This window comes from Xenopus tropicalis, chromosome 10 (assembly GCF_000004195.4).
Source record: "Xenopus tropicalis strain Nigerian chromosome 10, UCB_Xtro_10.0, whole genome shotgun sequence".
Lineage (NCBI taxonomy): Eukaryota > Metazoa > Chordata > Amphibia > Anura > Pipidae > Xenopus > Xenopus tropicalis.
In genome coordinates, this window is record NC_030686.2 from 9,928,996 (window position 1) to 9,952,383 (window position 23,388).

The window sequence follows — 23,388 nt, forward strand, 5'->3', positions numbered from 1 at the left end:
TGTATGTGCTCTTATTGTTGGGAAAACATGGCACACACTATTAATATATTATATTTACTTATACTAAGTATATAAATGCACTGGGGTTTGCTTGGAATGGTTGAACTTGATGGACTTTGGTCTTTTCTCAACCCAACTTAACTATGTAACCATTGCATAAGCAATACATTCAATACATATCAATACCAGATCCCTTGAGATCAGGGTACCTTTTGACTATGTATATATATATATATATATATATATATGTGTACACACCTAGCAATGTGTGTGTATTTGTGTGTGTATATTATACTGTGAATATAAATGTAAGCGTCACAATAAAAAAAGGGCTGAAACATTCATTTTATTAGACGTAAGAAAATAACATTAGAACTTAATTAGTACCAAGACAAAGGAGAACATAGGTACAAATATAAATATGTATCTGTTTTCATATAAAACTGTGCAAACATATCTGAGCCCCATTAAGGGCAGAGGGATCTGCAGTCCATCGTTTCACCTAACGGGTTTTTCTTTGTCCCATCACTCAAGGTGTAGAAGCCACCATGGCCCAAGTATGGCAGCTCCCGCCGTGCCATTGGGTAGTTCAGTCACCTGGATTTCATGTAGGAGAGGATGGGGATATACAGTATATTGTAGCCCATTCCATTATGGGTCTGATGCCTACATTGCCCCACCCTGGGGCTTTATACAAACTATGTCCCTCATTATAACTATTCACCTGCAATCTCTCTGCCGAGTGCCCCGGGTAACTTGCTTATTGGCAGTGCTGTAAGCGGCTTTTCTAGATCAGATCAGACTGAAATGCTCAACCGGGTCTCCAACCTTTCTTAAATTGGCCACCAACCATTGCACTATAAACCAGGGCAACAAGGAACCCATTGTTGTCTAGTAAAAAGGGAATTCAGCCATAGTACCCTGTCTCCCATCCTGGGCTTGGGGAATGACTACCTTTTCCCCCCTAACTCTACACTAAGGACAACGAGCTCCTGCACCTACTCATATGCCACCTTCCATTCCATATATCATTCCCAAAATTGTGACCTACAGATAAAAGACATATAAACTTCTGCAAATAATCTCAAGCTGGAATATTCTATCCAGTTTACAAACACAACGAAGAGGTTGCCGCCGGGAACCAATTGGCCGTTTCCCTATAATCCAGCTATACAAAGTAGGGGCCTTCTAGAGCAGACACCATGCAGACACACACTGCACTCTAACCTGGCCATCTATGACTAGCAGATAGGATTGGGTGGTTGCTCTACACCTTTCACTCTCCTCTAGACCCTTCGCCTTCTCCTCTCTTCTACCCTCTCATGACTTCTTGGGACGTAGACCTTGTGAAAGACTGGGCCAGGCCTGGCTTCATCATCTCCATTCTCACTGGTTGCATGACTGGAGGCAACTCTTTAGTGATCTGGGAGAGCGACTTCTTATCCGGACAGACGCCGTCATTGCCTGGGTGGCTAAGCGCCCTCTCGAACTCCATCATGCCGCGCAGCTGGGGCGGGGTGGCTATGCGTTCCATCTTGGTGCTGAGATCTGCTGGCTTGAAGATGGGCAGAGGCAACATTCTCTGGTAGGGCAGCTGGTACTGGGTGAGTCTCTGGCCAAGGCGACCCATTTTCATGACCTGTGCGGGAGACTGTTGGACCAGGAAGCGGGTCTGTCCCTGTTGGCGGAAACTCTCTCTCCTCCACACATTGGCATCACGGGCATTGCAGCTGAAATGGGGAGCAAAAGAAATGATTAATACTCAATACTTTATCATACCCACAAGCAACACTGTAACCCTTTGGGTACCTATTCCTGTGTGCCAAGTCTTTAGGTGTCAGCATTGGGCATGCAGTAATATGACAGATTTGGAAAGGAAGAGTTGGGGGGTAGCAGAACAAACCAGCGAAAGTAACACTTTGGGGGGTAATGTATGAGGCGGTCTCCTCAACCCTTATGACTTGTCCGTGAATCCCCACTCCTGGCTCTCCCTAAGCTGATCAGAAAACCCTGCGCTACACTGATGAGCCCCAAGAAGGGCAAAACCGGTCTGTAGTTGGGAATCTGATCAGCTATTACCCCGGCTTCTGCTTCACCCATTGGGTGAGCTTTAACCTATAGGATAAACCCAAATGGGATTTTTTTTTAGGAGCCTCAAGGAATTTGTTCCCGGGAATCCCTTGGGGGTAATGTAATAAATACAGCAAAGGTTAGTCTGGGTCTAGTAACCCATAGCAACCAATCAGCACAGAGAATTTAATGTGTTTTTAAATACAGAGACATGGGGATGCCAGGGGTATGGCTTCCCTTTAAACTAGGGTGTGTGTTGGTTTAAAGGGCAACTAAAGGCATATAAAATAACAGGTAGAGCACATGTGTGTAACAGTTGTCCTCCCCTCCCCACTGCCAGCTCCCTTGTCCCCCCATTCTCCCCTTCATACCTTTCCTCTGGTCGGCTGAACATGGAGGTGTCTATCCATTCTGCGGAGAAGTGCTCCCTCCTGGCCGTGTTATCCTCTTGCACTCGGCAGCTCAGCTCAGTCACGTTCCCCATGGCCTTGGGGGTCCCAGGCTTTCCCACCATGTTTCTCTAGATTTAGCTCTGTGGCTTCTCCCTCTGATTCCCTGTGTGTGTGGCTCTGCCAGGCAGGGCTCTTCCCCGCATTTATATACCCTTGTCTGTGTCTATTTTCATTCTGTTTTGTAACACTCTATATCTGCCCAAAGAGTCATCCTGCCCCCCCCCCCCAGCGCTGCCCCTCGCACAGTCACAGTGGGGACAGATATGGAACAGAGCTGGGACTCAGGGCTTCCCAGAAAGCTGCTCACTGCCGCCCAGCTTGATACATACCTATAGGCTTTGTCATCAATAACCGGGTTACACGGTCTCAGCGGAAAATGCGAGGGCTCATATGTTACAGTAAGAGCTCCTTATGGCAGCCCATTAGGGACAGAACTGTCATTAGGGAATGCCAGGCTGGGTAAATAGCCTGCTGGGTGGCATAGAAAGAGTGCTGGCAAGCTCAGTACAAGTATAGGACCCATTATCCAGAATGCTCAGGACCAAGGGTATTCTGGATAAGGCGTCTTTCCATAATTTGGATCTCCATACCTACTACAAAATCAATAAAACATTAATTAAACCCAACAGGATTGTTTTGTATCCATTGATACTTGATCTTAGTAAACCCAATAGGGCTGTTCTGCCCCCAATAAGGGGTAATTATATCTTAGTTGGGATCAAGTACAGGTACTGTTTTATTATTACAGAGAAAAGAGAATCATTTAACCATTAAATAAACCCAATAGGGCTGTTCTGCCCCCAATAAGGGGTAATTATATCTTAGTTGGGATCAAGTACAGGTACTGTTTTATTATTACAGAGAAAAGGGAATCATTTAACCATGAAATAAACCCAATAGGGCTGTTCTGCCCCCAATAAGGGGTAATTATATCTTAGTTGGGATCAAGTACAGGTACTGTTTTATTATTACAGAGAAAAGGGAATCATTTAACCATGAAATAAACCCAATAGGGCTGTTCTGCCCCCAATAAGGGGTAATTATATCTTAGTTGGGATCAAGTACAGGTACTGTTTTATTATTACAGAGAAAAGGGAATCATTTAACCATTAAATAAACCCAATAGGGCTGTTCTGCCCCCAATAAGGGGTAATTATATCTTAGTTGGGATCAAGTACAGGTACTGTTTTATTATTACAGAGAAAATGGACATCACTGAAAAAAATGGGAGTTACTTTCTTAAAATGCATTCTATGGGAGATGGCCTTCCTGTAATTTGGAGCCTTCTGGATAACAGGCTTCTGGATAACAGATCCCATCATTGCATTAATATTTTGACAGTAAACATTTAACCATTTGTACTTTATAAATGGCCTATCAGCAGATAAGTGAGCTCCTCCACATAGGGTTGTGACCTGTCGCAGATTGTCGCATATAGCCCCACCCCTGTGACAGCAGTGGCCCATCACTATGATGTCACTGCCCCACCAGTGACATCAGACCCTGCCTCCCTGCTCCCAGCTAAGAAAAAAGACAAAAGATATCATATATAAAATTGTTCTAATTTTTTCACTGGATTCTAGGAGTTGTAGTTTAACAACACCTATATTACACTATTTAACACTATACTATCTATAGAACTCCATTCTGCTCCTCTAGCATAGAGAGGTAAGCTAGACGGAGTTTAGCGATTAGGGGCAATTAGTTGCTGTGACTTTTTAAAAAAGTCCCGGCGAGGAAGCGTGCACTTTAAACAGCAACTCGTGCATCAATCTATGGCAACTAAATCGGTGCAATTAGTTGATGCTACAAGTCGCAGTGACTAATCGCCCCGTGTGTCTTGGCCCTAAGAGTAAATGACCCTTAAGGCCCCCATACACGGGCCGATTTTTTTACTGTCAAATGACCGATTCCCGAACGATCCGATACTATCGTTAAGTTATCGTATAGTTGATGGTGTGCGAACGGTTGTCGGCCCACTAATCGACCCGACATTATCGTCCCCAAAATCGATTGGCCAGGTTCGTTTAACGATAAAATCTGCCAGTTGGTGTGAGTGTCAGACATTTGTCTTCGAACGATTGTTCTCTGCGCATGTCATGATTGCCAGCAGCGGAAGTCAACGAACAATGAACAAATACCGCTTCCGCCACGGCATTCGATCGTACGTAGATGTACGACATTGGATCGTACGTATTTTACGATAATGATACGATGAAATCTTTTGCAAATTATCGTTGCCCGTGGATGGCATATCGAATGGAAACCCGATCGCCATACGATCATTTGTCGATATAATCGTTCGTCGCACAACGAGTGAAATCGCCTCATGTATGGGGGCCTTTATACTCTCCCTTGTTATGGAAATTCCATTGCAGTATATAAAGCCAAATCCTAACTGAATTGCATTGGGATTTTGCTGCCAATGTCCTATTGTTATTGTATTGGCCCAGGTGGTACAGAACATGAGCCGGGATCTTGGGCGGGGGGTTACGTGTCTATCTTTTCCTCCTTTTATGGCCGATCTGACGAGTGGAGGGGTTGGTGTGACCTTGATAAATCCTCTCTGTTAAATAAACAAGTTCAGTGCTACTAATCCCCCGGGGGTCGGTGCCAGAGTGCAACTGGAGAGCCGCAGCGGGTATTCGCTCTCACTGCCACCCTCCCTATCTGTCACTCACCCCTACTCTCTGCTAATAGCTCCCCCGGCCATTACCATTCATTTTCCCAATCACGGCTTGTACCACATGGCATGCAGTCGCCAGTTAGCTCTGATTGCTCAGCCAGTGAAAGCATTTACAGTCTGAGGATTTCCCAACTGTCTGTTATTCTTCCTACTGTTTATTTATTAAATAGTATTAACTGGATCTTACTGGTAAAGGAAGGATAACTTGTGCCCCAAGGATAAATTATTTAATATTATTTGTACAAGTGCAGGTTTCCAACTTGTGGGGCAGGAATGGTTACCTTGGTGCTCTTGCAGAACTACATCCTTCATAAGATGGCTGCCAGCATGCTAAGCATCATGAGCTTAAGCCAGGGGAGTGCAGGGCCCTGCAGGTGCCCCCGCCGGCCGCGTCCCCTAACCCCCCCTGCAGGGGCCCCCATAACCCCCCGCAGGGTTCCCCACCCGAGGGAGAGATTTGAGCTGCTGATTCGGCCCATTCAGACCAAGATTGCCTGTGTACCCCCCACCAACTCTTCAAGGGGCTCATACATATGTTTGAAAATCTCTTTGGACTATGTGTTGGAAAGCCATTGGGGCTGCTGTCCCAGGGGCCCCCACACTCCATCAGGGGTCCCTGCCACCTACCTACTCACCCCCCCCCCCGCCAGCCCCTTCCCCCCTGAGCCCACCTAGACTTACCTTGCCATGTTTGGGGGAGGGAAGGCAGTCGGGGGGAGTGATAGTACTTACGAGTGTCAGGTTCAGGTTACCAGGGCCCATCGGGTTTTTCTTTACCATTTCCCGCCGGTCCAGTATGACCCTGTGCATAGGAACGATATGGCCAAGAACATAGGTGGCCAAATCAGGCAACCTTGCCCAACAAGTGGCTATTAATATGTATGCCCAGCTTTATACCAACAGCTGCATATTGCACTCTCCTGATTTAGGGCTGCATGCCCGTTACTTGAGAATCAGCCCCAAAAGCAGCGCCTGTGGGCACCGGGAACCCTGTACTTGTACCACCACCTGCTTAAAGCCAGCCATACACACACCGGTATTATCGTTCAAGGTGTAAGCTGGCTCAAAGAGGTGACCAATGTTGCAAAGGCTGCGGATATCGGTCGTCTCGTCAATCGGCCATGTTAGAAGATTTTGATCGGGCGCCCAAGCAATATCTACGTTCAGGGCTGAATTCACAGAAGGAGGTAGAATTTCTATTGTTTCTACCTCCATATCTGACAATTCAGCCCTGAATAGAGGGTGTAATGATGATTATCGCTACATGTATGGCCACCTTAAGGCAGACCTTAGGTTTAGGGCTCCTTTGAGCCTGGTATTGTTGTGCTCTGTGCCAGATGGGCCATCGGAAGCAGGTCCGGTCTGGGAGTCAAAATAGGCCCAAACAGCCCCCCAGCAGCCCAATAAATAGTGACTGTCTATGGCATCTTACAGCAGCCCCCCTGGCATTCCCAGTACCCAGAGGCACAAACAGCCCCCCCAGCCCAATAAATAGTGAGTGTCTGCGGCACCTTACAGCCCCCCTGGCATTCCCAGTACCCAGAGGCACAAACAGCCCCCCCCCCAGCCCAATAAATAGTGACTGCCTGTGGCACCTTACAGCCCCCCTGGCATTCCCAGTACCCAGAGGCCCAAACAGCCCCCCCCCAGCCCAATAAATAGTGACTGTCTGTGGCACCTTACAGCCCCCCTGGCATTCCCAGTACCCAGAGGCACAAACAGCCCCCCAGCCCAATAAATAGTGACTGTCTGTGGCACCTTACAGCCCCCCTGGCATTCCCAGTACCCAGAGGCACAAACAGCCCCCCCAGCCCAATAAATAGTGACTGTCTATGGCACCTTACAGCCCCCCTGGCATTCCCAGTACCCAGAGGCACAAACAGCCCCCCCAGCCCAATAAATAGTGACTGTCTGTGGCACCTTACAGCCCCCCTGGCATTCCCAGTACCCAGAGGCACAAACAGCCCCCCCAGACCAATAAATAGTGACTGTCTGTGGCACCTTACAGCCCCCCTGGCATTCCCAGTACCCAGAGGCACAAACAGCCCCCCCAGCCCAATAAATAGTGACTGTCTGTGGCACCTTACAGCCCCCCTGGCATTCCCAGTACCCAGAGGCACAAACAGCCCCCCCAGCCCAATAAATAGTGACTGCCTATGGCACCTTACAGCCCCCCTGGCATTCCCAGTACCCAGAGGCACAAACAGCCCCCCCAGCCCAATAAATAGTGACTGTCTGTGGCACCTTACAGCCCCCCTGGCATTCCCAGTACCCATAGGCACAAACAGCCCCCCCCCCAGCCCAATAAATAGTGACTGTCTGTGGCACCTTACAGCCCCCCTGGCATTCCCAGTACCCAGAGGCACAAACAGCCCCCCATGGGCCCAATAAATAGTGACTGCCTATGGCACCTTACAGCCCCCCTGGCATTTGCCAGAACCCACAGATTGCCAGTGCGGGCCTGTTCAAAGGTGCAACTGGTACAAAGAGTAGAACACGCTGCACCTTCAGTAGAGTTTAGTGTGTGCCACCCTGATGGTAATTCAGTGCATATGCAATTATTCTTTATTCATGCATTCACTGTGATGACTCCCATGCCCTGTGCTGAAGGAATGCCAGGCTAAAGTGCCAAGTTCAGTCAAAAGCCCAGCCATGGGTATCAGTGTGACTGCCCGGGTGTGAGACTGCTCCTGACAAACAGTCACAGCGGCTGCCTGACACAACTGGCCTCGTTCCAAGGGAATTCCCATCCCACCCCATGATGTTAACGCTGCTGAGAAATATATGTATATATATATATAGAGAGAGAGAGAGGGAGGGAGAAATGTGCTCTGATATAGAGCCTGGAATGCAAATGCCTCTGACACAGGCACAAGGACATATATAAAGGGTGCAATTTTTTTAAAATAAATTATATCTCATATATGACATTGTATTTAGTTCATGGTTGGACTGATCTACTGGGGCTCTGGGGAATATTCTGTTGGGCCCAGAACCAGTGGCCCCTTTCTGCTTTCCATTCTGCTGTCATTATTATATTATTTATGTTTGTATATATATCTATATTTATATATATAATGTGTGCGCTCAAGGAAAAGGCTGAATCAATGGGGGGAGCCAAATGTTAAGAAGCCCCCATTGACAATAATTGCTTATACACACAGCTCTTTTCCGTCCATGTTCCATCATTCACATCAGTCACTGCCAAATGACAAACCGCGAGTCATTAGGGAGATAATGATCCACTCGGGGCATTTTTTAAGACCTTATTTCACGTTCCCATTGAGAGTGAAGAGGAATTAGGTTGAAAAGAAAATCCAGGGCCGGATCATTATCTCCCTAATGACGGAGACAGTGACGTCTCTGAATTTCCCTTCCAAATAAATGGAATGATATATTCGGTCACATAGAGGCCAGTTCCACCAGGAGCCAATTACCTGCCTGTGTGTTTAGGGGGTGAGTGGAACCCAGAGGGAAATGCCCAGAGTCACAGGGGGAACATATAGACTCCTTGCAGTTCTGGTTAGAATTGAACCCAAGACCCAGTTCTGAAGCAAAACTAACCACTGCAATAAATATTCATGTTCTGTGGTGGTCTGACCCACTGTGGTACCAAGGAAAACACTAGTGGGTCCTGGTCCTGATGGGCTATGGGCAGTTTTTTTTATCTACATGGGCCTTTACAGAGCCAGGACATATGCATTCAGCCTATCTATAAGGCGGGACAGGTAAAAAGATTCCTTTTGTGGCCCATCGTGCCCTCCCACTACAGGTGGCCACTTGAGTGGGCACTTGAGGTCAGGTATGAAATAAACCCAATAGGACCGTTCTGCCCCCAATAAGGGGTAATTATATCTTAGTTGGGATCAAGTACAGCTACTGTTTTATTATTACAGAGAAAAGGGAATCATTTAACCATGAAATAAACCCAATAGGGCTGTTCTGCCCCAATAAGGGGTAATTATATCTTAGTTGGGATCAAGTACAGGTACTGTTTTATTATTACAGAGAAAAGGGAATCATTTAACCATGAAATAAACCCAATAGGGCTGTTCTGCCCCAATAAGGGGTAATTATATCTTAGTTGGGATCAAGTACAGGTACTGTTTTATTATTACAGAGAAAAGGGAATCATTTAACCATGAAATAAACCCAATAGGGCTGTTCTGCCCCCAATAAGGGGTAATTATATCTTAGTTGGGATTAAGTACAGGTACTGTTTTATTATTACAGAGAAAAGGGAATCATTTAACCATTAAATAAACCCAATAGGGCTGTTCTGCCCCCAATAAGGGGTAATTATATCTTAGTTGGGATCAAGTACAGGTACTGTTTTATTATTACAGAGAAAAGGGAATCATTTAACCATTAAATAAACCCAATAGGGCTGTTCTGCCCCAATAAGGGGTAATTATATCTTAGTTGGGATCAAGTACAGGTACTGTTTTATTATTACAGAGAAAAGGGAATCATTTAACCATGAAATAAACCCAATAGGGCTGTTCTGCCCCAATAAGGGGTAATTATATCTTAGTTGGGATCAAGTACAGGTACTGTTTTATTATTACAGAGAAAAGGGAATCATTTAACCATTAAATAAACCCAGTAGGGCTGTTCTGCCCCAATAAGGGGTAATTATATCTTAGTTGGGATCAAGTACAGGTACTGTTTTATTATTACAGAGAAAAGGGAATCATTTAACCATTAAATAAACCCAGTAGGGCTGTTCTGCCCCAATAAGGGGTAATTATATCTTAGTTGGGATCAAGTACAGGTACTGTTTTATTACTACAGAGAAAAGGGAATCATTTAACCATGAAATAAACCCAATAGGGCTGTTCTGCCCCCAATAGGGGGTAATTATATCTTAGTTAGAAGTACAAGTTATTTCCTCGCTGGCTCTTCCCTGTTGCTATCCCTCTCTCGATTGTGCCGAAGATAAGTATAACGTACACATGCTTGGGGGGGGGGCCCTAGGGCGGCCCTTATGGGCCCCCCACAACCCAATCTAAACCTGTGAAAGAGTGATCAGAAGGAATGATGGGTAATATTTAATACAATATAACAGGGAGTGTAGTCCTCCTTTCCATGTTTGTGCTGATTTCCATGCTACTTACTATTACTATACAAATACCCAAATGGTTACAAATTAAAGGCAAGTGAAGCCTAAAACCAGACAGAATAGGAAAGACTAGACGCTGGGGAAGTCTGGCCGGGCAAACTGAGCCGCCCACGAGAGGAAATCAATCCCTGCCAGACACAAGAAGAGGCACAACAGCTGCCATCCTCTCATTAGTACGTACGAGAAGCACAGCCATCGAGGTGAGCCAAGGCGGGCGAGAAGAGCAGGGGTATCGGGTGCCCATTCTTGGACCAATGCTGCCAATACGAAGAGCAAAATGGACTCCTTACCTCATACTCAGCCTTTATAACTCGCTGATTGGCAGCTCTAAACAGGTCTGTCCTACCCACGCCCGTATGGGAGATTGTCATTGGTGGAGATTGAGCAGATCATCAACATTTTTTTGCCATAATGAAAGAAAATGTCACTCTAAGCAACTTTCCAATATGCACTGATTACACATTTTCAATGATTTGGGTACAAGATATAAGGGGGCATTTTATACGGTGCCCCCCTTAGCGCTCATTAAAAGATCACTTATGGCTGGGGTCCTGCTGGGCTATGGAAATCTGGCTCTAGGGGCAGAGTACCCCTAACCCCCCCCCCCGCAAAGGTCCCCGCTGCACACCCCTAACCCCCCCCGCAAAGGTCCCCGCTACACACCCCTAACCCCCCCCGCAAGGGTCCCCGCTACACACCCCTAACCCCCCCCCCGCAAGGGTCCCCGCTGCACACCCCTAACCCCCCGCAAAGCCCCCCGCTGCACACCCCTAACCCCCCCCGCAAGGGTCCCCGCTGCACACCCCTAACCCCCCCGCAAAGCCCCCCGCTGCACACCCCTAACCCCCCCGCAAAGCCCCCCGCTGCACACCCCTAACCCCCCCCGCAAGGGTCCCCGCTGCACACCCCTAACCCCCCCCACAAAGGTCCCCGCTGCACACCCCTAACCCCCCCCGCAAGGGTCCCCGCTGCACACCCCTAACCCCCCCCGCAAGGGTCCCCGCTGCACACCCCTAACCCCCCCCGCAAGGGTCCCCGCTGCACACCCCTAACCCCCCCCGCAAGGGTCGCCGCTGCACACCCCTAACCCTCCCCTGCAAGGGTCGCCGCTGCACACCCCTAACCCCCCCCGCAAGAGTCCCCGCTGCACACCCCTAACCCCCCCAACAAGGGTCCCCGCTGCACACCCCTAACCCCCCCCAACAAGGGTCCCCGCTGCACACCCCTAACCCCCCCCAACAAGGGTCCCCGCTGCACACCCCTAACCCTCCCAACAGGGGTCCCTGCTGCGCACCCCTAACCCCCCCACAGGGGCCCCCGTTGGACATCCTCCCCTGAATGCGCATCAGGAGAGGACATCTGCGGCAAGGGAAGCACCAACAGAGTCGGGTCTGGGCCGCTGGGGCCCACTGGGTATTTTCCCGCTGTCCCAGTCGGACCCTGGAGATAGATGGTACAGTCAGTTCAGATCTATAATTGTAATTGTTAGTGTTACTGGGCCTCCATGATGGAATTGTATTATATTGCTGGTGACTGGATAGAACCAAAAGGAACTTGAAATGGTCGCAGTAATGATCAGCAAAGGGAAAGCTAATGCTGTAACATTATAACAATTACGGACACTAAACAGTGTTAATAAAGAAACATTCATTTCAAATATATTTATTAATATTAAGCATTTCTTTTTAACTCGGTCATAATTCCCATTATAGGGGGAACTGTTACCATAAGAAATGATTCCAAATTGTTCTTCAATCGTGTTAGTCAAACAAAATAAACTGTACTTACACTATATAAATGATTTAAATCTTGTTTCCTTCAGTCTTGGAATTCTCAATCACAGCAAGCAGGGAGGCGCCATTTTGTGGGTGCTGCTATTAAGGAAAGCTTTGTATCACCCCAAAATCTTGTCTTATTTGCCAGGATGGGGGCCTAATGCCCATGCTCATGCACAGGCTGCACAATTTGCTGGTAAGGAGAGAGGGGGGAAAGTGAGGGACTGCAGTGACATCTAGGAAATGCTGAATGGAAAGTGAAAGTAATTGTCTGGCAGGCAATATATGATTGACAGCTGGGATTTTTAAATGCCTTTATGATGGGTATGGATGTGTTACCCAAAGAGGAAGCCTGTGGCTTGTTGGAGAACATGGAAAAGACCTTGATCTTGATGCTATTGGCTGAGCAATGGGGTTGGGTGTAGTTGTGTAGGGTTTCCCCTGGAGATCTGTGGGTCCAACCTCTTGTGAACAAGGATACTTGAAGAACTGATTTCAGAAAGGAAGTCCTAGAAGGTCCCCTTATTACTTGAATGAAGTGCATTGCCTCCTGGAGGGTGGAGCTTTACCAAGTAGGTCTCATTTGTTTCCTAGAGATGTCAGAGTAAAGACCTGGACCTCCTTTGGTTATTCTGTACATTCTGAACTAAAATCAGTTTCTAGGCACAATAACTGAAGTTAGTGGTTTGGAGAGGACTTAGGGGCTGACCCATCTAGCAGGACCCAATGCAATGGGTCAGAAGGAAGCAGACTAACAGTAACTAAAGTTCATTATTTTATTGTCTTGTATATTACAAGGTGAATGCTAAGACCCCAAAAATCAACCAATCACTGTATAACTACAATTCAATCCTCCTCATCTCCCAACTGGGAGTCACCTACTGATCTCAAGCCATCTCAAGCAAAATGTCACTGTCCGCCCTGTGGTTATAGCCATATTTTCATATCATCACGTTATGCACTAAGGGGGTCCTGAGAAAATGGTAGAGGACAAAGTGGAAGCCCTGAACCCATTAAGTCCGAAGACCTCTGTATTAGACACAAGATGGCTGTATGTAGGCAAGAGGTGGGATGCAGACATTCAATGGACTGGGCAATGAAATGACATGGTGCTATTTGGACAAAAACAAAACAAACTGAGACCGGGAAGTGAAGAGGAAATATTTTAAATAAAGGAGGGTTCCCAGAAGAAATGTGTCAGGGTCAGAGGCTGGCCAAGGTGGATGGACATCGCGGACAGAGGGGGGAGCATGGTAAAAAGCAACTCTGAGGGTAAGCGATCCTGGACTAGGGGTATATAGAAGAGTTACCTGCCTAGCACCCCACCCCCCACCCCCCATCATTACGCCCTAGGCAGGTGTTTCTTCTGCCTGCCCCTAGTTCCGGCCCTGGTCATGGTGCTTGTGTTCAAGAAGATTATTATTCCAGGAGATTCACTAAGAAGCTGTCTTCATCTACTTCTACAGATGACTCCTCTTTCTCACCGGGTTCTCCGGGTTCCTCGGCACAAGGGCTGACTAGGACAGCAGCCCCGGGTTCTACTGCATCCTTTTCAGCATTATTTTCTGTCTCGGGGGGATAAAAACGCCTCGCGATAGACACAAACTCTGTCCCCATATCCAGGACTATGAGACGGTCCTAAATAAAAAAAGATAGCACGCTTGGGTTACTTGAAAAGAAGCGTATATGTTTGGGCAATAGAAACGGTCATGGGCTGAAATCACTGGGTGCCTGGAATTCCCCAACCCCAATCTTAAGAACCAGACAGGATAGGGGTGGAAAAATCCAACTGCCTCAAACCCCCATCGGTTAGTGATTCCTGTAGATAAAACCCATTTCATCTACATGATCTACATGGTGGGCCACCTTGAGTGCCTGCTGATGTTTGTTAATGGTTTTGAGGTTTCACTCCACTTGCTTAAGGCGAGGGACATGGAACCCGTGAGAAGGTTGGTGAGTTTGGTCTCTTACTCACTGGTTATATTTGGTTTTAGAATTGGGTCATTGCTGATAGTGGCACTGTAGGAGGTAAAGTCATACCCCCACCAGTCACACAAGGAGACCATAGATGAATGTGGGCAGGAAGAGCTGCTCTGTTGATGTGTTCATGTAACTTACTCTATCAAAGCTGAACAGATCTGCTTAATAACCTTTCCTACCCTCCTGCAGGGCAGGAGGCATGGGGGCATCTGAGACTGGAGTAGAGGAGGTTTCACCATAGGCATGGAAGGGATGCTTTACTGTAGGTTATGGGTTGGTAACATAAGAAATAATGTATCTTGGAAAAATTATAAATGTTTCTATCATTTTAGGGTCAGGAACCCTTCCCAATACACTTAGCCAATAAACTTCTTGGGTAGTGGCCAACCTTTGTGACCCCAGCTTTAGGTTGGCCTTATACTTTTAAGGGGTAATCTAATAAAAGGCAATAACTTTGCCCAGGAGCAGTAACCCATAGCAACCAATCAGCAGGTAGCATTTATGGGTCACCTGTTTAAAAGCCCATTTTGGCAGGTAGTAAACAATCCCTCATATGTGTGGAGACACCCATGAGTCCTGCATGGGTACAGATGGGCAGATCCATGCCCAACCCAAACCTGCTGACCCCCCAACCCACAACAATGCTACTCCCCCTACCCAGCCCGCTACCTGACCCACACCTGCATTGGGTTTACTTACCACCCACAAGACGTCACTATAGACTGGAAATAACATGGGAACTTGCTTGAACATCAGGGGTGAGTGGGAGACCCAAGTAGGGTACCCACGGGCTGCACACCTGGTTGGTAAATTGGGAACTTTCTAGCCGAAACCCAACCACTTTGCAGGTATTCTCTGGTTACCCATGGGTACCTGGGCCGCTGCAGCTCTCTACATTGGGCTACATTGGGCTACATTGGGCTACATTGGGCTACATTGGGCTACATTGGGCTCCATTACGAATGTCACTAGGTGCTTGAGTTCCGGAATACAATACACAGAGTCTGGGCAGTACAGGGTGTTCCCTACTTGTGTCGGCCACTGGGCAAGGTTATCGCTTCTCTGCTAACAGAACAGCATGTGGATTCCCCGCTCACTCACACTCAGCAGTATCAGCGCTTGTGGCCACTTCTCTGTGTAATAAAACACTTGGGAGATGACATTTAGCGCCTGTAATTGGTGTCTGTTCTGTCACCACATTCAGTGAAATGCAGAAGCCAGAACACAGTGTTACGCGCCTGAGGGGCCGGGGGCGGCGGCAGGGGGGCCCACACAGGGCTACGCAATGGGTCACATTAACACTTTTGGCACTGGTTTTGCACACATTTATTATTTAATGGCTATTGGTTGTTCTAGGATCTGCTAAAATGTAAATACAGGTATGGGATCCAATATCCAGAAACCCGTTATCCAGAAAGTTCTGAATTACAGGAAGGCCATCTCCCATAGACTCCATTATAAGCAAATAATTCTGATTTTTAAAGATGATTTTCTTTTTCTCTGTAATAATAAAACAGTACCTGTACTTGATCCCAACTAAGATATAATTACCCCTTATTGGGGCAGAACAGCCCTATTGGGTTTATTTCATGGTTAAATGATTCCCTTTTCTCTGTAATAATAAAACAGTACCTGTACTTGATCCCAACTAAGATATAATTACCCCTTATTGGGGCAGAACAGCCCTATTGGGTTTATTTCATGGTTAAATGATTCCCTTTTCTCTGTAATAATAAAACAGTACCTGTACTTGATCCCAACTAAGATATAATTACCCCTTATTGGGGCAGAACAGCCCTATTGGGTTTATTTCATGTTTAAATAATCTTTTACTAGACAAGTTATGGAGATCCAAATTACAAAAAACTCCCTTATCCAGAGAGCCCCAGGTCCCGAGCAAACTGGATAATAGGTCCCATACCTGTATTACACTACACTACAATTCTGATGATTCCTCCACCTTCCCTGGGCCATCCCCTATTTATATACTCGAGTATATTAATATACTTGATTTGCCCTGGTTGGGTAGGCGGACCAATATGGACTATACTTGCCAACAGGCTGGACATATATACAGTATATATCACTTTGGGGTCCACTTTAAGAGATCTTCTGGATCTCAATTGATCTAATCAAGCTAAAAGAATGTAATCTGTCAACACACCCGCTTGTCTGTGGGGGCACCTCCCCATGAATGAGTAAAGCCGGCTGCAGGTTTCAGCCCTACCACCCACCCCTGACATTCAAGCATGTTTCTCCATTACCTTCTTGATCCACCTCCAGAGTGACATCACTTCTGGTCTACAGTGACATCACTCCTGGTCTATAGTGACATCACTTCTGATCTATAATGACATCACTTCTGGTCTATAGTGACATCACTTCTGGTCTATAGTGACATCACTTCTGGTCTACAGTGACATCACTTCTGGTCTATAGTGACATCACTTCTGATCTATAATGACATCACTTCTGGTCTACAGTGACATCACTTCTGGTCTATAATGTCATCACTTCTGATCTATAGTGACATCACTTCTGGTCTATAGTGACATCACTTCTGGTCTATAGTGACAACACTTCTAATCTATAGTGACATCACTATAGTGAAATCACTTCTGGTCTATAGTGACATCACTTCTGATCTATAGTGACATCACTTCTGATCTATAATGACATCACTTCTGGTCTATAGTGACATCACTTCTGATCTATAGTGACATCACTTCTGATCTATAGTGACATCACTTCTGATCTATAATGACATCACTTCTGGTCTATAGTGACAACACTTCTGATCTATAGTGACATTACTATAGTGACATCACTTCTGGTCTATAGTGACATCACTTCTGATCTATAGTGACATCACTTCTGGTCTATAGTGACGTCAATATAGTGACATCACTGGTGTTCCAGGTTCCCAGGTCAGGTGGTAAGTAAAACCCATTGTGGGTGTGGGCTGGGTAGCGGGTGTGGGTAGGGGGCATAGTGGTGTTGCAGGTTGGGTGGTGGGTCATTGGGTCCAGGTTGGGCATGGGTCTGTCTGACTAGACCCTGCAGGACACTAGCTGGCAGTTGCCTTAATTAGAGTTGACATTTTTCATTGGCTTCCACCAGTCTTTATATTGCTGCTGACTCGGCACTCACTGTTCAGCCAGTGGGAAGGACGTACCAGGACAAAGAGATATCTTTCCGGCGGGATGCTCTGCTGCTCAAAGATGCTGCTCTCCTGGGCCAGTAAGCTGAGTAGGTGCCGCGCCTCGGCAGGGTTCCGTAGGCTCTTGTACGAAGTGTTGGAGGTGACAGTGAGAAGGGAATCCGCTTCATTACTGAATCCTGATGGAGGGAAAGATGATTGAGGAGTTGGATGGCAAGAGAAAGCTGAGACAGGAGACATGGCTGGACAGACAATAACATGGGCTGAAAAAGAAAGACCTCCCCTATAACTGTATGTTATATTGCTGTCAGGGCTTGGGGAGAGTACAGGGTCGTTAAAATGATTGATTTTAGGTGTAGGAAACACAGACAATTCAGCCCAAACTGGGGGTGAGGGAATTTGTTACACCAGGATGGCAATAAGGTGATATTATTACTGGTCCAGTAACTAATTATATGGCGCCTGTTGCTAAATGGGTATTGGCAGTGTTGGGCTGCAGTGCCTGCATGTACTGTCCTCTAACGGGAGGAAATAAAGTCCTAGTAAAGTTGCATGAGGATTTGATGGGCCGGAGGGGAAGCTCAAACTTCATCCATCCAATCGGATGGCCATACACGTTCAGATTTTAGTTTTCTTCCCAGGAACATTGGGATATAGGTCGTACGTTTAAATGCAACGATGTCAAACTCACATTCAGGCTGAAACTGTAGGATAAAGCCCTACAAATAACCAATGGGGGGATGTTCTGAACATGAAATAGTTACAGGCACCAATCGTACGAAAGTGACTCCCATTGTAGGTCCCCAAGGATGTTGGAAAAAAATCTTCAAAGGGGCCCAGCACAGAGTAGCAGACATACTCAGCCCTGACGCACCCTCCCATTGGCCAAACGTGTGTATAAATCCTTGCTCCCGGCCCACTCTCCTACCCCGGAGCCAGTGAGGAGCGGGTATTTACATGTACAATGGAGGAAGCAGACTCCGTGGGACAGGGGGACTCGTTTGCTACCTCTATTGTTCTGCTTAATTGTAAGGTCATAAAGGGCTGGCTCAGTGCCAATAGTATGGACCCCCAATTCCCACCTCCTTCCCCATTTTGAGTCCTGAGTCCTGACACTGACATGGCTACTCCTCAGCAGAAGGGCAGCCATATTTGGCCAGCAGGTTAGGAGAGGCTGACGGAAAGTCTTACCCAGGTTTTCCAGCAGCACCCTCCATCGGTCCTTCACATCCTTCCGTATCTGCCGGTGGGCACTGATATCAAAGCTCAGCCTTCGGTAACCCTGAGGGGGGAAACACAGGGCATAGAAGTCTCAGGGCCCCGACCCTCTTCTGCATCTCAATTTCACTTTACTCCTGCCGTCCTGTCGCTGAGCTACTAACCCCAAACCCTGCTCATTCCAGGAGTCTTGTTAAAGCAAAACGTGCCTGCAGGGTCCCATGGGGAACAAAGCATCCAGTGTTATATGGAGAAGGCCTCATGTATCCTGCCAGCCTCTTATTTACCCCTGTCTGCCATGCTAAAATGCCCCAGGATGAGCAGTAAAGGACAAGGAGGTAGTTACATACATGCAGGGTTACAAACAGAACATGTAGAACAGTAGTTATTTGTAGGAAGTTTAAGACGTGGCAATATTGTAGGGCAAGATGGTGACACTTGGGTAAGGTGACAACAATAGCGATAGCTCTGTGGCCCTCAGCCATTGCTGGGCCAGACACAGACTGCCCAGTCACTATTTACTGGGCTGCTGTAGGCTGGGGGCTGTTGGGGCCTCTTTGTTCCATACATTTGCCAATGCAACTGTACATAAATAATGAGGCCCCCACAAGCATGTTTTGCCTTGGGGCCCCACTAAAGACCATGTTGTATGCACTGCTCAGTCAGTTTGAAACCCTCTTTCCAGGGCCACATTAAGGTACCAGCGGGCCCAGAGCAGAGCTCATTGAGGCTTAATTGGGCTGTGTCTACAAGGCAGTCTACAAGATAGTTCCACAATACTGCATACCTGCCCTGTTTCTGAGCAAAAAGCACAATTCCTAGAGGAACCCTATATTCCCTGCCTTTGTGAGAAGGGTGCCAGGATTATAGACAAGCTGGGGCAAGGGTCAGGGTAACTTTGAAGCCCACATGCAATTCTTTTCACGTGGCTCCACTAGCCTGGCTCTATATATGCTTCACTACTGAGCCCCAATAAGGGTCTGTATTTGGGATATGATCAGCAACTGCCCCAGTTGATCTTAAGCCTATAGGGCAGTGATCCCCAACAGTGGCTCAGGGGCAACATGTTGCTCCCCAACCCCTTGGGTGTTGCTCCCAGTGGCCTCAAAGTAGGTGCTTATTTTTGAATTCCTGGCTTGGGGGCAAGTTTTGGTTTCATAAAACCAGTTGTACTGACAAACAGAGCCTCCTGTAGGCTGCCAGTCCCCATAGGGGCTACCAAATAGCCAATCACAGCCCCTATTTGGTACCCCAACATATATTTTTCATGCTTGTGTTGCTCCCAGTGTCGGACTGTCCCAACAGAATACCAGGAAAACTCCCGGTGGGCCCAGGTGTCAGTGGGCCCTATTGCTTCTATCTATTTAGCCTATTTCATGGTCATTCTTGGGAACAAGAAAGCTTGATAGATGGCAGAATATAGTATAGTATGTAGATAAAAGACACTAGGATAATAAACAAGTTGAGGGAAGAGAGGAGGAATTAAAGTTCTGAGAGTGGGCCTATGGTCCAGGGTTTTCTGGTGGGCCTTTGCCATCTGGCCGACACTGGTTGCTCCCCAACTTTTTTTTACATTTGAATGCGACTCATGGATAAAAAATGTTGGGGACCCCTGCCATAGGGGTGAAACTGGGTAACCTCCCCAGAATTCATTCTGCTTTGCATATAAATGACCTCTCACTCAAAATACCACCATAATGTCCAAGTTTCCAACACTCCACTGGGTGGAACTGGTGGAGCACTAAGACAGACCAGCTTCTACAGGAATGGAAATGCCTTACAGTCCAGAGATATAGGAACTTGCCTGGGGTTACAATCTCCTGTAGTCCAGCTAGTGACCCCCATCCCAAGGGTTAAGTGACTGACCTCGGACCCCCGGCGAGTCTTTGACCGTTTCTGTAGAAGGTTGTAGAGTTCGCGATCATCATCCCTCTCCGTGTGCGACACGTCCTGGGGCTCATTCCAAAGATTGGCTTCTTCTGCTCGTCGGCGCTTCACTTCCCGGTCAAAATACAGTAAAGTATCACTGGGGGGGGCAATATAAACCGAGTCAGGAATATTGTATGTTATGGGTCTGAAGATGACATGCTAGATAGTTTCAAGAAAGGGCTGAATGCCTTTTTAGCAAGTAAGAAAGTGCAAAGTTGATCCAGGTACTGATCCGACTGCCCTCAGAATCAGAAGGACCTTCCTCTAGATCAACTAGATCCTGCTGGACAGGCTTAACCTAAGCACAAGGATAGACATGATGGACAAGTCCTTGCCTAATGTAAGCCAACCCCATTGGGTGCTTGAACGAATGTCCACAAGAGCTTACAATCTAATATGTGAGATCTCACTCAGCTTCTGAATTTCCATTCATGTTAATATTGGCAACAAGTTGACCCTTTCCTACCTGATCAGCGGCTTTTTCTCCGGCTGTTCCTCAGTGCAGCAGCAGCAGAAGTAGCGATAGAAACTTCTCTTTCCCTCCATGGTGGGGGCCAGTACTGTGTATGATGGGAGTGGGAGGACTGGAGTTTTAGCATGAACATGAGTGGGGGGTGGCTTTAATAAACAATTAATTCTGTGTAATTGCAATGAAAGCACAAGGGAATCACATGGACTGCAGCCGAGCAGGAAGCCTCAAGCTATGGAGCGTGATAGTAAGGAGACGTATCAGACACCTCCTGTAATCACAGGCAGAGAGAGGCCTCCATCGCTCAGCCTTGTTTATGGAGAGATGCTCCTTGTATTTAAAAAGAAAAAAAGTCACTGGTGTAAGATAAAAGCTGAGATAAAAGGTGCCCCAAGTGTATGTTGGGGGCTCTAGAGAGGCATGCCGAGTATAAGGTGATGTTTGGAGAGAGGGGCCCTGGGTGTATGTTGGGGGCTCTAGAGAGGCATGCCGAGTATAAGATGGTGTTTGGAGAGAGGGGCCCTGGGTGTATGTTGGTGGCTCTAGAGAGGCATGCCGAGTATAAGATGGTGTTTGGAGAGAGGGGCCCTGGGTGTATGTTGGGGGCTCTAGAGAGGCATGCCGAGTATAAGATGGTGTTTGGAGAGAGGGGCCTTGGGTGTATGTTGGGGGCTCTAGAGAGGCATGCCGAGTATAAGATGGTGTTTGGAGAGAGGGGCCCTGGGTGTATGTTGGGGGCTCTAGAGAGGCATGCCGAGTATAAGATGATGTTTGGAGAGAGGGGCCCTGGGTGTATGTTGGTGGCTCTAGAGAGGCATGCCGAGTATAAGATGGTGTTTGGAGAGAGGGGCCCTGGGTGTATGTTGGGGGCTCTAGAGAGGCATGCCGAGTATAAGATGGTGTTTGGAGAGAGGGGCCCTGGGTGTATGTTGGGGGCTCTAGAGAGGCATGCCGAGTATAAGATGGTGTTTGGAGAGAGGGGCCCTGGGTGTATGTTGGTGGCTCTAGAGAGGCATGCCGAGTATAAGATGGTGTTTGGAGAGAGGGGCCCTGGGTGTATGTTGGGGGCTCTAGAGAGGCATGCCGAGTATAAGATGGTGTTTGGAGAGAGGGGCCCTGGGTGTATGTTGGGGGCTCTAGAGAGGCATGCCGAGTATAAGATGGTGTTTGGAGAGAGGGGCCCTGGGTGTATGTTGGGGGCTCTAGAGAGGCATGCCGAGTATAAGATGGTGTTTGGAGAGAGGGGCCCTGGGTGTATGTTGGGGGCTCTAGAGAGGCATGCCGAGTATAAGATGGTGTTTGGAGAGAGGGGCCCTGGGTGTATGTTGGGGGCTCTAGAGAGGCATGCCGAGTATAAGATGATGTTTGGAGAGAGGGGCCCTGGGTGTATGTTGGTGGCTCTATAAGATGGTGCCTTAGAAGTCCTACATGTCAAGTTGGTGGGTGAAAAGAGGCAAGTATAAGCTGGTGTCTGGAGAGATGTGTCCCAAGTATAAGATGGAGGGTGGAAAGAGTTTTCCCTGGTTGGTATGTGAAGGTGCATCCTACATGAAGGTTGGTTGACAGGGGGGCCCTAGTTGTAAGGTATCTGAAGAGAGGCTTTTCTTATGTGGGTTGTGGGCCAGCTGGTCCAGTCCAGGTCTGGCACTGGTTTGCCCAGCCTACTCCATTCCCCCATGGCTACATAGTAGCCTTATTAGATGAACTGGAACCAACTGGACTGAGGAGAAGCAACAGAAAGAGGTAGGCAGCTCCTTGGGTGGGACACTAACTGCTGAGTTCCAAATGGTCTCCGGAAGCACAAGGACTATTAGTAGGTAATTTGGGGGTGATCAGAGGCCAACAAACTCCAGCGTCGGCTGGATCGATGTAAAGGGCCCCACCATTGGACTCTGGAGCAGTGGAAAGTTGTCCTTTAAAGTGATAAACGGCATTTCGCCATCTTGAAGTCTAATGGCCAAGTCAGGGTTTCGCAGATAAAACCGTAGCCTCACAGAGCAATAGTCTTTTGGTTGCCGGGGTCAGTGACCCCCAGTGAAAGCTGGAAAGAGTCAGTAGAAGGCAGCAAATAATTCAAAAATGATAACAAATAAATAATGAAGACCAACTGATATGTTGCTGAGAATTGCCCATTCTATAACATATTAAAGGTTACCTTAAAGCTGAACCAGTGCCTTAAGGCAGAATAATGGACAATTCCAACGTTTCCATGACGTCGCCCCATATAGCAAACATGCAAAATAATCCCTCCATCTCCTCTATACACAGTTAGGGGTAAATATAGCAGCAAACTCATTAAAGATGAACGTAAAGAAGCCGCTGCTTGGGAAAGCTTTGCACACTTGGGGCTTATAGGCTTAGTGCGGCATGGGTGGGAGAGGGGTTATGTGAGGCTTGGCATTCTATTGCTGGGGAGGTGGGGAACCTAAGAGACCCCTGAAAGCAACTGCTGCTAATCCAGAGCCCTTGGCCCAGGCCCTGCCCAAGGGGGGTCATTCAATTCTTTGTATGGGAGCATCATGTGGTG

At 47.5% G+C, this 23,388-nt stretch overlaps 2 protein-coding genes across 2 annotated transcripts; both read right to left on the minus strand.

Annotated features, from left to right (window-relative positions):
• Window positions 1-325: 325 nt before the first annotated feature.
• On the minus strand, window positions 326-2,664 carry tcap (titin-cap). Its single transcript, XM_002940368.5, has 2 exons — window positions 2,442-2,664; window positions 326-1,730 (listed from the first exon to the last, which is right to left on the minus strand). Exons 1-2 carry the CDS (start codon window positions 2,582-2,584, stop codon window positions 1,313-1,315), a joined length of 561 nt encoding a protein of 186 aa, XP_002940414.1. The 5' UTR covers window positions 2,585-2,664; the 3' UTR covers window positions 326-1,312.
• A 9,298-nt stretch (window positions 2,665-11,962) lies between these two features.
• On the minus strand, window positions 11,963-20,962 carry LOC100492396 (melanoregulin). Its single transcript, XM_002940376.5, has 5 exons — window positions 20,859-20,962; window positions 20,330-20,489; window positions 18,437-18,527; window positions 17,261-17,424; window positions 11,963-13,743 (listed from the first exon to the last, which is right to left on the minus strand). Exons 1-5 carry the CDS (start codon window positions 20,936-20,938, stop codon window positions 13,525-13,527), a joined length of 714 nt encoding a protein of 237 aa, XP_002940422.2. The 5' UTR covers window positions 20,939-20,962; the 3' UTR covers window positions 11,963-13,524.
• Between the last annotated feature and the right edge of the window lie 2,426 nt (window positions 20,963-23,388).